This window comes from Chlamydotis macqueenii, chromosome 4 (genome assembly GCF_036417535.1).
Source record: "Chlamydotis macqueenii isolate bChlMac1 chromosome 4, bChlMac1.mat, whole genome shotgun sequence".
Lineage (NCBI taxonomy): Eukaryota > Metazoa > Chordata > Aves > Otidiformes > Otididae > Chlamydotis > Chlamydotis macqueenii.
The window spans coordinates 67906718-67923148 of NC_141559.1; the positions used below are offsets into that span (position 1 = coordinate 67906718).

The 16431-nt window shown below is 38.6% G+C and overlaps 1 protein-coding gene across 10 annotated transcripts in view; it reads left to right on the forward strand.

The window, feature by feature from the left end:
- The window catches only part of LDB2 (LIM domain binding 2), a 225062-nt gene that overhangs the window by 171509 nt on the left and 37122 nt on the right, over positions 1–16431 (forward strand). For all 10 annotated transcript variants that reach the window (XM_086747301.1, XM_086747300.1, XM_086747299.1 and 7 more), the window contains 2 exons: positions 3751–3873; positions 5902–5985. In XM_086747301.1, coding sequence (XP_086603427.1) covers positions 3751–3873; positions 5902–5985 — 207 coding nt within the window. The remainder of the gene's footprint in view (positions 1–3750; positions 3874–5901; positions 5986–16431) is intronic.

The following is a 16431-nucleotide window of genomic DNA, read 5'->3' on the forward strand; positions in this document are numbered from 1 at the left end:
AGCACAGTACAGTGTTTTTACTGTGGAGAGGAGACCAGTACCCAGCAAGTCAAAGGCAGACCAGCAGCAGGGGCTGGGCGAGGCACACACCTCGCGTCAGGGAAGCCACGGTTGCATCCCGTAGCACCATCCTGCTGTGTGCCGTGAGCCTCTCCTGCGCTGCAGTCCTGGCAGCGCACAGCCTGCTTCAGCCCTGACCTTTCTCTTCCAGATTCCAATATAAAGCTCTGTATCCCAGTAGGAAAGTTCACGTGGGGAGGTGATTTGGATTCTAGGAGAAAAATTAGGAGGGTTTAATGGCTATACATTTACAATATGACAGTGTTAGTAAAAGCAAATTTGAAACAAAACCCAGTAGTTGGTGGAATAAGGGAGAAAAGAATACATTACTCTCAGAAATGAGCTAGAGATGAATGTTGTCTCAGTGGTGCGTGTGTAACTTCTAGCAGAGACACCAAGGGCACAGATCTTGTACCCAAAGGTAAACTCCTGACTCTCACAGCATTGGTGATGGAACAAAGCAGACCTCCCATAATGAGCAGCGGTCCAGTGGACTGTGTAGCTCTTCATATCAGAATTTGACCCAGTGAAACTACCACAAAGGGTCTTTTAATGCAAAAATACAAACTAACTGTATTTGTTAATAGCTGTTTCAGTTTTACAAACAATTTCTAAGCTACAAATTCACTAACTTGTAATATAATGGACTGAAACAGTTCTCATCGTGTACTGAATCAGGGATCCACAGCTGCATTTTATTCATTTCAACATTTTCCTAGTTAGAGCAACTCACTGCATACTGCAGTACTGGATGAATATATAAAATGGCATTTCCATTTTTTTTCAAACAAATATGGCTAGAACATGCCTAACAGTAGGAATATGAATAGTCCAGCTTGTCGTTAGAGGGCAAGAGGTCCTTTTAAAGTATCACACACTTAAAAATTGTTTTAGCAAGGTATAAATAAATACCATAAAGAATTTAATACAGTTCAATGGCATAAATTAAATGTGGTAAAAGAAGAGACTGAAGCCCTAACTACCATGCTTGTTTACCTGGAAGATGCTTCATTTTTTTCTACAGGTAAAGGAAAACTTTAGGAGTCCTCCTGGGTCTCTGTTTTCATCGTGTTTACCAACACTCCAACTTTTTATGTAGGCAAACTTTTTTCTGTAGTTAGCAATGTTTATTTAGATTTCCTGATAGATTGGCAGGGGTGAGCTTCGCCTTCACTACTGGTGCAAGGAGCACCCCACGTTCAATCCATTCTCCTCCTGCGCCCAACAGTGGGACCATCAGCTGGATTTTATGGGTGAAGCCCTTGAAACTCAATGATTTTAATCCTTGCTGACAATCTCAGGCGTTTCCCAGATTTGTATAAGCTTTAGGTTTCTTTTCAAGCACAGAGTCAGGTTTGAGAAATGTTCCTTAATAAAAGGGGAAGAGTTTTAAAAGCTGCCAGGCATTAGGAGAGTGAGACTGAGCAATAAGGCACAGGACCAAAGCTGCTTTTCATAGGTGCAAGCAGTTGAAATTCCTACAATTAATAAGTGCAATGAAGGGGTTAAAAAGCTATTGGTTAGTTTGAGAAATGTTCTTTTTTAGTTTTTTCCTGGCCTAGTCTAGAGCAACCACGTGATATACTGAATGCCTGCCAGCCTCTTTCTTGTTGATCCTCCGGAGACCATCTGTGCTGGGGGCATTGATTAGAGTGTGTCTGCTGGGATTACATCTTTTCTGTTGCCATGCCAACTAATCAGCTGATTTTGGTTACCACAGAAACAAAATGTCAGAGCTCACAGTACGGTAACATGAATTCAGCACAACAGAAAATGTTTTCTTAATTGGAGACCCTTTTGATTTTTTGGATTCTATGTAAAAGGCAGCTTTAAAAAAAAAAAAAAAAAAAAAGGCCCATTTAAAATAAGAACTGCACCAATTTTATTGATTAAAAGCAATGAGTAAAATTCTGCTCTACAGAAGGAAATTAAATTCCTTTATAAGATACATAAATTTTTACCACTGTGATATGAGGTATGTGTTTCAGTTTTTCTGTTAAAATTTGTTAATGCCAGGGCATAAAATAAATCTGTTAAGAGGTGTGGGGTTTTGAGCTTAAGAGTAGAAATATTTGAGAAGCCACAGGTATTATTATTAAAAAAAATATTTTAAACCTGAAATATTTTCGTGTTAACTGGCTAGTAATCTTTGGCCTCAACACAGGACATGAATATAAAATGGTTTTCTTCTTGTATGAATCCTTATGTGTGTGCATGTGTACCCATGTGTAATTTCTTATCATAGTGCAAGTGATCTGAAAATCAAAATTAGGGTGCAATGACAAAATAAGTCACATTAAAAATTTGAAGGCATCACTAAGGTATGTTGAAAAGGGCAGATGAGAACCTGTTGCAAAATTCTATTTATCTATATAGTATGCCTGTTAAAATTACCTACTTATTTTTTTCAGAAACAACCAGAGCAAAAGCTATGATGAGGTTAAGTGAACTCCTAACCAGAAAAGCCACACATTGCCCAAGTGGGAAGTAGCCAAGTCTGAGTCAGGACTTGTAAAAAGGCTCAACAGACTCAACTGAATCTAGGATGGCTAGCTGTTCAATCAAATATTAGTTGTAAAATTGCAGAAACCTTTCCTTTTGAAAGCTGCTACACCCTGTTTCCACAATATCTGTATCTTGCACTTGCAAGTTTACTTTGAACAGGAATTGTAAGTCAAACATACAATTAAAAAAAATAAATCAATGACAGAGGTAGTTAATTTTCAGATCAGGCATCATTTACAGTACTCCATGGCACCTCTAGTCAATTTACCATGCCAGGCATATGTTTTCACCTCAAAGAAGACCATAGCCACAGCAATTTTTCCACGTAAAGTTGTGGACAGTTGTTTAAAAGTCCCCAGTAATTTATTTTTCATTTCCAGGTAGTACCCACATGCTGCATTTATTCATCCCATATTTTCTTTCCCTTCTGAGACAAGACCCCTCACAAAGCTGCATGAGCCACTTTCTGTGGAAGCAGCTCCATTGTCCATGACAACCTCTCCTCTGCTCACCTGGCTCTCAAACCTGCTGTGGCAATGCAGTGCATTCAGCCCGATGGCAGACACCCCGTCTGGCTTCCCTTGGAAGGGGGGATTAATAAAAATAGATAAGAAATGAAAGAAAAATCAAAATGGGATAAAAGGCCTGGAAAAGAAAAGAACACTTGGAAAAGACAAGACAGAAAAAAAATAGGAAAAACATCATCTTTGGCCACAGGCATTCAGGGCACTGTGTACTCCAGCTGGACACGAAAGGAAGGGTTTATATGCCAAGCATTGTAAGGAGGTACAACGTAAAACAGATTGGGAATGACTGGTTCAGCAACTGATGTGAAATGCATGCAGTTGCACCACAGCCACCTCCTCTGTGAGGCTCAGTCATTAATTAGTAGTAGCGAACTGCAAGGGAAAGCAAATTGATGCAATAAACAAGATTTAGTGCACACAATATTTGATGTTTGTAAAATGCTATAAAATCTATAGTATTATGAGTTACTGTCTCTGAAGTAAAGCCTATGAAGTAATTTTCCCACATTTATTTTTTTCTCCCCAAAAGAAAGAAAAACGATTAATCTAGCAGAGATGAACAGTGCTCTGATGTTTTTGAATGTTGTTTAATCGATGATACAATACCATTGAAAACAAAATTCCTGGGAATTTATTTCATGCATTTTATGTATTCTAGGTATGCACAGAAGGACGTCTTATCTTGGAGTTTACTTTTGATGATCTTATGAGAATAAAAACATGGCACTTTACTATTAGACAATACAGAGAATTAGTCCCACGCAGCATTCTAGCCATGCATGTAAGTAATCCTTTTTTCACTTGACCTAATGCGAAGAGATGAGATTAGGTTTATTAAGAACTCCAGCAAATTTCACACCCAAGGCAATTAACTATAAATATTTTGTTTTGCCTGCAACTACATCCGTTTACAAGATCTTTCATCACTCCCTTGTTTCTCAGTGCTCTATTGTTGCCACTGTTGATATGTTTTCACTTTATTTTAGCACTTAGTTTTCTTTTAGTCCCATTTGGTGGTCTTTATGATTTGGGTCCAAAATTTGTTCTTATTGATACGAACTACACTAAAGTCAGTGAATTTCATCATTATAGGTACAAATTATATTTAGAATCATAGAATGGTTAGGGTCAGAAGAGACCCTCAAGGGTCATCTAGTCCAACACCCCCTGCAAGGAGCAGGGACATCTCCAACCAGATCAGGTTGCTCAGAGCCTCATCCAACCTGGCCTTGAACGTTTCCAGGGACGGGGCATCAACCACCTCTCTGGGCAACCTGTTCCAGTGCTCTACAACCCTCATTGTAAAAAATTTTTTCCTAATATCTAATCTAAATCTACCTCTCTCTATTTTAAAACCATTACCCCTTGTCCTATTGCACCAGGCCCTACTGAACAGTCTCTCCCCAGTCTTGAAATTAGTTATCTATTGAAATCTATCTATTAGTTATCTATTTAGAAATCTATCTATTGAAATCTATCTATTATTGAAATAATTATCTATTATTTAGTCTTGAAATGAAGCAAACTAATGGTCGCCTTGCATAAAATAGAAAATAAGTGATTACCATAAATTTACCTGGAAACCTTTAGAATTTTAATCCAGATCTTCTTTTTATCACATTTCAAGACTTTTCTTTTGTAACTGAATGAAAACACACATACTAGAACATTAAAATATTAAATATTCTACAAGTTGAAGTAAAAATATTATAAGGGAAATCATTGCAGAGAAACAAAGAGCACAGTCTTATTGCCACATTCGGTTCTGCAGTGTAGCAGCATTCCAGCTACTAGTGCTCCACATGCAAAACTAATTGCAGGACTGTGGTTTTGTAGAGAGTAAGGCCCAACATAAGCCCAAATATGTGCCTACATTTTGCCATAGAGTTACTTAGATATCCACAGATAAAGATATATTATTAGTGAGGAATTTTAAATAATTTAAGAAGCCTGGACTTTTTGGAAAATGCTATTAGAGGCCTGAAGAAAATACCTATGAAAACCTGCCCCACCATTTCTGTCCCAGGGTTATCTTTTCTTTTAGAGAACTGATCTTCTGAACTCTTCAACAGTATCCCATTAAGGGGCAATGACAATGGCCATGAGCAACATTATGTATTTAGGGGGCTGCTGCAATTCAAAGAGAGTGGAAGCAGGTTAGCCAGCAACCAGCAGGTATTAGTTTTAGTAATGAGATTGATCTTGTTCTAAAGAGGAGGCTGGTCTCACAGGTAAAGCTCCTGGCTAGGGTCAGAGAAGGACTGCTTGCATTTTTCCTGCTTAATCCTGGGAAAATAACTTAGACCAGAAGGGTTCTGTGGCTGTGCTTGATGCCATTTATGTGATCAGCTCTGCTGAAGGTGCCTTGATGAGTTTTCTCAGCTTCAGTTTCTTATCTACAAAAAGAAAGCAGTACTTTCTTTATTCCTGCCTTTATCTGCTTAGTCACCTGGTACTACCAGCCAACAAATGGAAGGCTCCAAGTGTACTGTGATTCTTCAAGAAGCTCTTTGGTGGGACCCTGCTCACTTGCAACCTTGTGCATGACGGGACCTCATAGGTCTGTCTTTTGAATGGGCAGGGACAGAAGGAAGATGTTGGAAAACAGTCTTTATTCTGCTCCAATTGCATAATGGTTTTATATTTTCCTGTGCAAACAAAGCTCTGTAACATATTACATAAATTTAGCATCAACATGTAAGGACTGGCACCTCTTTTCAGAGAACCCTCCCTGCATTCCACCAAGCACATAGGGAAAAACAAATAGACAAAAAGCAAAGTGAAAATTCTTTTTTCCTCTGTTGTTTAGGCACAAGACCCTCAGGTGCTGGAGCAGCTGTCCAAAAACATCACTCGAATGGGTCTGACAAACTTCACCCTCAACTACCTCAGGGTAAGCATACCATAGCTGATGATTATTGTGAGCATTTTTTAAGTTACTGTTAGCTTTGAGTCAAGGTAATGAGAGCAGAGCCTGTGTCGGTCAGGTGAGAAATGGACCTAAACCTTAATGAGGGTGAAGGAGAAGCATAGAGACTGTAGTAAAGATGTAGCTGCTAACAATGCACCATTAAAAAAGATAAGAATTTTATCATGGAGTTGAAGCAATGTGTGAGTAGCCCCTGTTTTTAACAGTGTTTCTTCTCAGTTTTGAATAATGGCTTTATTTTTTGTAAGCAATAAGTTCCCCACCATTTTTTCTCTCTGCTTCACTGTTCCTGAGAAAATGGCAGCCGGTTCTTATTAAGAGCTGCCTGTCGTCTCCAGCTCTTCGACCTCCCCACCTCTCCCAGGCAGAGGCAGGGCTGAGTGAAAGCTCAGCTCCAGCCCTGTTTGCAGCAGTCCCTCAAAGCAGTCCTCACTTCACTTGCCTTTGGGAGCCTGAGCTCCCTCCTCAGCCTTACGCTGAATTGAGTGTGGTTTTTGTGATTAAATAATGCATTTGTTCCCATTGCTTTTTGACCCTTAAAGTGCATTCAAAGTTTGGAAGTTTATTTTTATTTTTGAAAGTACTCCCTGGTGTGGGCTTACAATGCATACACTGAAATATGAGTTTGCAGAGTTCATATTTCAAGGTTAAAATTCAGGTCTTTCTTATTTCTAGACATACCATTAGTAGAAAAAAAATGAGGCAAATTATGCAATGAAGCACCAGGATAACTTGGTCAAGAAAATCTGGTTTTGTTCCTTTTAATTATCTCAGTAATTAATCAAGATGCTTTTTTAAGATAACAAGAACACTAGAAAACACCGTTCTTTTCAGCTCAACATAGAGCTATACCTGACAGTCTGTATTTTAGCTGCACTTCATTCAGGTCTAAGAACCTTGTAACACCTTCCCTATGGATGGAGTCCTACCCCCAGAGAGTTTCAAACTCCAAGGGGAACAGTGTGCAGCACTGAGGTGTGTGGTGAGATGTCCCACTGTATCCTGACAGCTGTTGCCCTTACTCTCCCAGTATGGGAAGCAATTGCTGATTGTTGCTTATGTGGTGTTAGCGTTAAAGTTACTGTTCAAATTATGAAGTTGTGCAGGGCAGGTTTGCTGTAGCATAACTGAAAAAAGAGCATGGCATAAAACCTCAGAGGAGTAATACATTGCATTTGAATTTTTCCATGTATGGATACAAGAATAATATGTGTATGTTGTGTATATTGTATTCTCACAGTTAGTTCAGTCTATGATTTCGTACAGAGAGCGACTGTTGCACTTTGTCAACATCCCCATAGCTGCACTGTTGTTGTCTCGTGGTGAGGCATCTTAGAGTACGTTCTCTAGAAATCCCCCCACTGGGGATTCCTCCTCAGTCATGCCAAATTTGTGTTACACCCTCATGGCAAACTGGGCAGCAAGCAGCTGGCTTAGGTAGGCTATTTCCATATTTTCTTTCTGAATTTTCCTGTGGCACAAGGCATTGCCCTTCTCTGGGATCCTAATCCCCTTAGCACAACTGGGCACACTGGCAAGCCCAAACCGGCCGCAGTTCTTGCTACCCATGCTCTGCAAGGCTCGGAGGGCCATGCTGAATTTGCAGTGCTATCTCTGTCGCCGAGTCCTTCTGGGTCCTTTGTGGCACGTTCTGTAATTGCTGAGTGTGACAATGCAAACGAGACAGGCAGAGTCCCTGTTAGGACGCAGCTGGCATCAGGCACCCGTGCTGCTCCCCCCGTCAGCATAAAAAAAAAAAAAGAAAGAAAGGAAGGGGAGGAGGGAGAAAAAAATCCTCAGAAAAAGAAAACTGGGATCAAGATAAGCTCTAGGGAGATGAGCAGTGAAGTGGAAGGGGATGAAAAGATGAAGTCTTACTTTTTTTCTTCTTCCAGACTAGTTTTGTTAGCTTAACGAACAACATTAGGTCTCTGGGTGTAAAGCTTCCTCTGGCTCCTGCTGTGACGATTCTAAAAGGAATTTTTTTTTTTTTTTATCACAAGCCAATCTTTGCATCTCTCTCTCTCTTGTGGTGAGGAATTGATCGTTCTGCTCTTTTTTCAGATGTTCAGCTCATCATGGGAGCTCATATTAGATGATAGATTTACATTTTGATTTACTTCTTTCCCAATTACTTTCGTCTGTTAATTTTAACATGAAAATCTTTTCTTAACTTGGGATTGTAAAATCATGCACTAAAAAATCGTGGTAAATGCACTTAGGTTTAAGGTGTTTTGTTTTGTGGCTTTTTTTTTTTTTTAAGTCAGCATTTTATGATATTTTATTCATTCTTCCCAGTGTTTAGTAATTAGCACTATTACATGGTTTTGAGTAAGGATTTGAAGCTAAGCATAAGAATGATTTTCATTTTTTTTTTCTGCTGCACACAGCAAAGGCTTGTGATACTCATAAGCAAAAACTTCACTGATGGGTAGAATTAATCATTTTTATTCTCCAATGTGCACACAGCAGCAAGCTGTGCTGCAGTCTCTTTAAAGGCAGAATTTAAACCTGGGTTTCAGGTGGTTGTGATATAAAGGTACAGCCTGGATTTTTTTACACTGTAGACATCACAGAATGCTAAATCATTACTAGTTGGGATAATTGCAGTTGCTGGCATGTAAGCCTCTGTTCCAGAGTGCCACGTGCCTCTAGAGCCACATCTTTGGATGCCTGCCCTGGTTTATCTTCATTCACTCCAAGTAAAGCTGTCCAGCGTAGAAGAACATTGATTTTGTAAATCATATTTAATAGAAATTTAAAATATATCTTCTTGGAACCTGGAAATTAAATGTTTTGTCCTGTGTCATTTGCCAAATGCTCTTTCTCCTTGTTTTCTCTGGCTCTGTATAAAAGCATGGGCTTCCTTTCTTTCTACTTACTTGTTTGTTTTGTTCTAGCATAATTGATTACCTCATCAATGGGGTCAGCATACTTTGCTGTAGCTGCTGCCTAGGACTTGAATAGGCTGTCTCAGAAATAATGAGCAAAACCTTGTAGGTTTTAGATTAATATCAAGGTTTTAAAAATGTAATTTCTCATCAAGTCATCAAGTGGTAGATATTACAAACTATCAGATAATAAGGCCAGGACCTATATCCTAGTATCAGTCAGTACAAGTCCAGGAACAAACCAGAATCCTGTACAGAGTTTGAAGATGGAGATAATACTTGGAAGAACAGTTTCCACCAAGCTACAATAATTTAGTCCCCATGTATTATCTTCTTTTTTTTTTTTTTTAGTTCATGTAATTTTCTAGTTGCTCAGCTATTTTATTTAGATCTTCAACATGTAATGGATTTGAATCTGCTCTAAAAACAGGAGCTTTATACCAGCAGCACTATTTGCAATTAGGAGCTCAAATGTTTCTTGCTGCCTTCTATAAAATGATTTATTTTCTCAAAATTTCTGACATTATGAAAAGCCAGCCCTACTATCAATTAGGCAAGACTACTTGGCCTACATCTTGAAATATAGTTGTATCTCGCCCAGCAGGTTTTCAAAATTTGTCTCTGCTTTCTTGCACTGGTTGGGTTGGAGCAATTTCTTAGTTGCCTCCCCAAATGCAGCTGTTGCATCCTCCCTACGCTGTGGGTCTGTTCTGGTAGCCAGTTTGTTGGTGTTAATGGAGCTGAATCTGCATCTGCCTTTTGGAAAGTGGGAGTTAGCATAGCAGAGCCCTCCCGCTCTGCGTCAGGAGCGGTATCAAGGCAGCAGAATGCACGCTTCCATTTCCCCTTGCATCCTGTATGGCTCTGTTAACCAAGGCTTATCTGAGCTACAGATTATTCGGTTTGTTTGTTTTCTGTATAAGACAACAACAAAGTGTTGCTATTGCAACAGAGGACAATATTTGCTGTATCTCCACTTTCACTAATTTAGTTCCTCACTAGACACTTTCAAATTTCTTCTGTTAGAAGGATAACATGAATTATTTAATGGGACACAATTTTCTGAAGGCAACACTTACATTGCAATCAAAAGCATACCCATTGTGTATGCAAAATTTTCTTTTGCACATGCAAAATAGACATGCATGCAATACCTTCCTTTCATGTGCAGGAAAATTTGCTTTTCTAAATACAGTTTAATGCATGGAAAGGATGTGGACTCAAATCATTTGGGAGCTAGTTTGCTCCTGATATATAACAGTTTGTGGCAGCTCTCTGGTCAATATTTTACAACTGTTTGTCTATCTTCCGTGAAGAAGGAGAAAGATTACATGCAAGTGAGTTAAGTATGCAAAGTCAGGTTCTTGGGGAAAAGACATGCCATATTTATGCAACATGAATTCATTTCCCTTTGTGAGTCACATTGTGTCATCATCTTCTAACTACATCATCATGCATTGTGTTTCCCACAGTATCCCTGACGCATGCAGTCCATGGGATGACTAGCCCTCACTCAGTAGGAAGTGCTCTGATCTTACTCATTTCCTCGTAGGCTTTTCTGCAAGCATCGTTCCAGTATCTCAACTGCAAATGTTAGCGGTTGCATAGCACCTGCAGCTGAAGAGGCATTCTCATTCCCCGTGCACACACATGGCGTTAGAGCGTGCAGATGAGCACCTGGGCACTCAGAGGGGTCATCTAATGGGAGGTGGCCATTCTGATTTTGCAGAGCACTTGGAATTTCATCTCGTCTCATATACTAAAAACAAAACCATTGCCATTGGATGCAATCTGTTGTCTCAGGCTAGTTATATATTTGAAAAAGTAGCAGATAGTGTTTCTAGGAACACACTGGTGAAAATGCTTTTTCCATGACTTAATACCTTAATACCGCTCAAAGGCAGTGACAGTTTGTTAAAGCAGCATTGGGTTGCTCTAAGCTCATCCTTTCTTTCTGCAGTTCTCTGCTTCATGCTTCTGCCACCTTTCCATGTCTTCAGTGGATACGAATGAAATCCTACACCCAGTAGCTTCATTTACTTTGTGCTGTGCACTGAATGGGGGGTGCTAGGGAAACAGAGTATATGACCACATAGCTGTATCCTAATGGATATAAATAAGTTCTATTAATGTTTTACAAGCACTCAAAGGAGGGGGCTGGATCATGTAATCATTCTGGAGGTTTTCCTATGAAAGCTGTCAATATTTTAAAGAATCCTCAGAACGGAAGACACCAAAAGCAGACACAACATTTTGTAGATTTTATTCCTATAAATGATGGAATTTTTCAAGCTAAACCAATTCAGCTTGGGGCAGCTCTCCCCAGGAAAATGCAGTCGAAATCAGAGGGTTTTCACGGAAGGGTTCAGATTACTGTAGCTGGTTTTCCGTAATCTATCTGTGCCAACTGTAATTAGCTGATTCTGCCAAGGTTTTCTGGTAATGTAATTTCTTAGCATTTATTTTAGTAATGATCACAGTGGTTTCTATTCCTCTCTTTTATGCATCTAATGCTTTATAGACAGTATTAGAAGTAACTTTCAGAATAATAAATGAAAAGAAATGTATTCTTTGCAACAGCTCATACAGTCAAATGTTAGCTTTTCACTCTTTTAATAAAGATACAGCATCACGGAATTGTTATATCAAGAGTTATTCCATCATAAGCAGAAGAGATCAGAGAAAATGATACAGCAAAATTTTTAAAAAAGAAGCGGTCGGGATGGAGTGAGTGGGACAAGGGAGCAGCGATGGGAGAGTAACAGAAGACAGGTAGAGAATGAAGCACTAGCCTAGAAATGTTCTGATGAGAAGATGGAATGTGAAGCAACAGAGATAGGATATGGACTGGAAAGATAACATTTATATTGATAACAATAATAGTGGTGTGCTTTTTGTCTGTTGATCTCTAGGCATTTTATTAAAACAAATGAAGTGTTTTATAGATAGGAAAATTGTGGCACATTAGAAACAAAAAAAAGAGGGACCAAACTCAGTAGGCTTTGGAGAGTACAGTGAGCTGGTGCAGTCGTGACCACTACAACGTCTCATGACTCAGATTTTACTGTCTGTGGATAGCAGGAATTTCAGAAGTCAGTAAAAAACAGGAAATGGGAATAGAGAGTAAGTGATTGGAGAACAAATTGGGATTTTAGCAGAAATTTCAATTTTTACTGGTATTCTGAATGTAGTAATGGCCAGTCTTCACACAAAGGGAACTACCAAATATCAGTTAAGGAGAAAGATAGATTCCAGCTACCGTGCCCACTGGACATACAGACCATATGACCTTTGAAATAAAATTAAAGTCTGAACTAATGAGAATGGAAGATGATAATCAGCTATCTGAGTCCTTGAAGCATCCATGAGTAAGAAATCAGAATGAAGTTCTGTTGGAGCAGTTTAAAAATTAAAAAGTCAGAAGGCTGAAAGGGAGAAAAAGAGAGAGTACACACTAGCCATATAAAAACAAGCTATAAGATTTGAACTAATAGTGTTATTTCAGAAAAGAAAAAAGATGAGAAAAAAGTCCAAAAACACAGCCACAGGCTCTGTTTTTAGAAGACCAAATTAAAGCTTGGACTAATATGCAGTACGGTCATAAATAATAATAACTATTAATTAAATTTAGGAATGAAAGCTGCAGAAGTATGATTTGTAGGAAGACCTGAAAACGCCAAAACCTGCTTCTTGTTCAAAGCAATGAAAACAGCAAAAATTTTAATTAGTTGTTTAATATTGAATATCCATGAGTGTTTGGTGCAAATTATTATGCAGGGAGGGGTGGGTGCTCAGAAGAGGTCAAGAAATAGGCTTTAATGCAAAGCTAGTGGTTCAAATCTTTGTTCTTGAAAGCAGTTATTTTAGAACCTGAAGTATTAATTGTGGAAAGCTTATGGTAACCCTATGGTCTCTATGATTTGTAAAGTGAATCCTATACCCCCCCACCTCATGTTTTTAATCTTCAGAAAGATTTTTTCATTAGCCTGTTTATTATGATATCACAAGAAACTAGGTCTCATAATCTTTATTAGCAATTTTCTATATGTAGTTAATTTTAACGATTAGCCTGCTTGTTCCTTCCCCTTCCTCTGCCACTCTTTCTATAGGTAAAACAGCATTACTGCTTACCCATCTCTGCTGCAGAGATCTTCTTTGATGCATCTCAATGTCAAATTTGGCTTTTCCATGTCTACATATGTTGGAGGTTTGCTTTGGGCTCTTGAGTTTGATCCTATTTCTAGGATGTTCGTGAAGAGCTCTCATCTTTCTTGTGCCATGCTCTGATCCTGTCTCCACACTTTGAGTTATTCGATCTGTCCAGATACTCCCACTTTTTCTTCTCACCATTTTGTATTCACAACAGAAACCTAAAAACCAAAACCTGACTCTAAACAGTAAAATCGAGCAAACATTTCAAAAGTTAATAATAGTCCTGTGTTTCTGTGGGGTTTAGAGACTGGCACACACAAAGCTAAATTTGTCTTCCAGTCACCTCCCTTGTACTGGTACAAGCACTGTCAGAGCTGAGTCAGGAAACTGATCTGATGAAAAAACTTTCCACCCAAATGATGACCATCCTTAATAGCCACTTGTGCTGGGCGGGGAACAGAGCAGCAGTATGGAATCATATCAGCTGGCATCTGTCTTAAAGGTGGGCTTCATTTCCAAATTTGCCAGCACTGAAAGGAGAAGACAAGGAAGTTCTGGGGAATCCTACGGATCCTAAGCTGTAAATTTCCCTTTCTTTCTTCTCGATCTGAGAACATTATAGGGGTTTTATCTGACCTGTTATGGCCTCACACTGCTATAAATTTATTCACTTCAGTAGAGTGACTGCTGACTTTCAGCAGTACAATGTAAAGCAGACTCTTGCTCATGCCAGTTTACCATAATTTACAAAACTTGAATTGAAAATAAAATAGGCAGAAACATAAAAGGCTGATTTATTGCACTGGTTCTGAAAAAAAAAATCTATATATACATATGGATATAAATGAAACGCACATTTTCGTAGGTACCCTATGAGCCATACTGTTTAGTAATTTACTGATTAATGGTAAGTATCCTTTGTTCATACTAATGTATTAGAAAACTTTGCTAAACTTTTTCAATGCTGTATGTACACATATATGAATATCAGTGTTTGTCTGTTGGTCATTAGTGTGCAAATCTGTGCACTACTTTTGATTTGTAGGCATACCTTCCATTCATGTTAAAGGAAATATTAACAGGTGTATCAACTAATAACCAGAAGCCCATGATTTTGTGTTGCCTTACCTAAGGCAGACCCACAGGATGGAATGTGAAGAATCCACAGGCAGTGCTGATGAGCGGAGGTGCTGAACCAGACTTATACTGACACAAACATGAGGCTTGTAAGCAGAGTGGAGGCAGAAGACATTATCAAAAATATAACATAAATTTCCTTCTGAATTATGTCATTTCTTTTACTATGTTCTGCACCGCTAGAAAACTGTGCTATATTGAATATTCTTCCCTACCTCAAATGGATTCCTTAATCCTGTGCCTTGTTACCTTTTCCAATTGGTGTTGCTGCCTCATCATTACTTCATAATAAGGCAGTTTGTTAATCAAAGATCCAGTTCAACATCCACTAAAGTCAATGGGTATATCTCCTTTGATCCAAATGTCATCTCGTAGTTTTTCATTTATTCAGAGGTCTTTTATACCCATAAAATCCAATTTATTGAAATTAATTTCTCCATTCCCTTGGGCAATTTTAGCCATGAAAATGCCATGCTTCATGAACAACAACAACAGGTTATTTTTATTGCTTGTTTTCTTGTTGTTTTGTTTTGGAGTTTTGTGACAAAAGAATATTAACTTGATTTAGCCACAGATTGTAGTTCTTTCGTGAGCCCAAAGGAACAAATATCAACTTGAGGATCTGATTTGAAGAAAGGGTTTAGGAATAGAAAAGAATGATGGAATACAAAAGAACAGTTCTTTCATAGCAAGGCAGTGAATTTTCTCATTTTATTAATCATTCAGGCAAAACTTAGAGCTGATTTAATTAAAGGACTGTGCACCATTTCTACCCAAGATAAGATGATTTTACTAAAGTATGAAGCACATGAAAAAAGCCCACAGCTGAATTCCCTAGCCTGGATTTCATAGCATCTCATTTATAAAGCGGGATTGGACTTGGCCATGCAGGATCAAAACCTCCAAGGAAAACACAAGCGCTGTCTGAACAAAACGGTGTTGGTGATTAGGCAACAAGAGATCACAGTACTCTCCGGAGCCGACCTTGTCTCACTGCAGTGCTTCGCTGCACCAGCTGCCACAGGAGTATTACCACTCTGCACACCACAGTGTAATGTAGGTCCCAAGTCTACAAGGCAGAGGTTTCTTTCTAGAGACTTCCCAATCACAGTAATGAAATATGAAATGGAATAATCTTCTGATAGTGATATGCAAAGGAAGGAAGTAAAGTTTCAGTCTTCCAAACACTGCGCTGGACCTTTCCACTGATTAGCTTTTGACAAGACGTATTAGAGCTATGGTGTCACTTGATACATTATACTCTATTTTAACAGCAAATCTCTGTCTTTTATAACTCTCCCAATATTGTGGTGGTGTTCCAGTGTATCCTTGGATGCCTTACTGATTTTCTTTCCCAGTATGTGAGATTAAATGTTCAACCACACAAAGGAGGGAATATCTTATATTCTATTGCTAAGTGCCCTTGAACAATGTAATTTTAAAAATGAATTAATTTCATGAAAATAATTGCAATAAGAAACAACATGAAATACAGCTTGCTCATTATGATAGCTCACAGTGTAAGGAGAATGAAAAAAGATTCAGAACAAAATTTATGTTCTTGGAGTATTTCAATGTTATCATCAAAATCATATTAGTGACACTTTTGTTTCTTTTGTGCACCTTCTGGGTGGCTAATTGTATCTTGAAGACCATCTGGTCTCTTTATTTCTCAGGTTCTTCAAGTTCTTTCTAGTTTAGTATAAGGATAGGTTGGTTCCTATAGTCTTATTTTAATATTTAGATTCCTACTGTGGCCCACTTTGCTACCTAAAGGGTTGCTATACTAAATGGTAAAGAAAAATTCTGCTTTCAATTACACAAGTATACAAACTGGAATAACATCTCAGAAAGCAGTGGTCATTCTCCAGAGTGACATAAATGGGTGCAAAGCTTCTCCTGTGGTATTTATATATTTAATTACCTTTAGATATACAAGGTACAAAACATTATCAGATTAATCAGTGAGCTTCACAGCAGCAAAGGACATGTGGACCCTGTCATATTCTGACCTCCAAGGCTTGCTCCCCAGCCTCTGCCAGTCAGTTTGGGTCTGCTGAGACCACAAGAAGCAGCTGTGCCCAAAACTCTTCTGAGTACGGACTCAGTTTAGAGGGAAAAGGCTGCCTCCCTTCTAGACAAAAAAAAAAAAAGAGACCACAAAAGCGTCAAGAGCTTTCTTTTTTCTTTTTCACTGACTACTGCAGCAGGGATTAGAAATACATGAAGC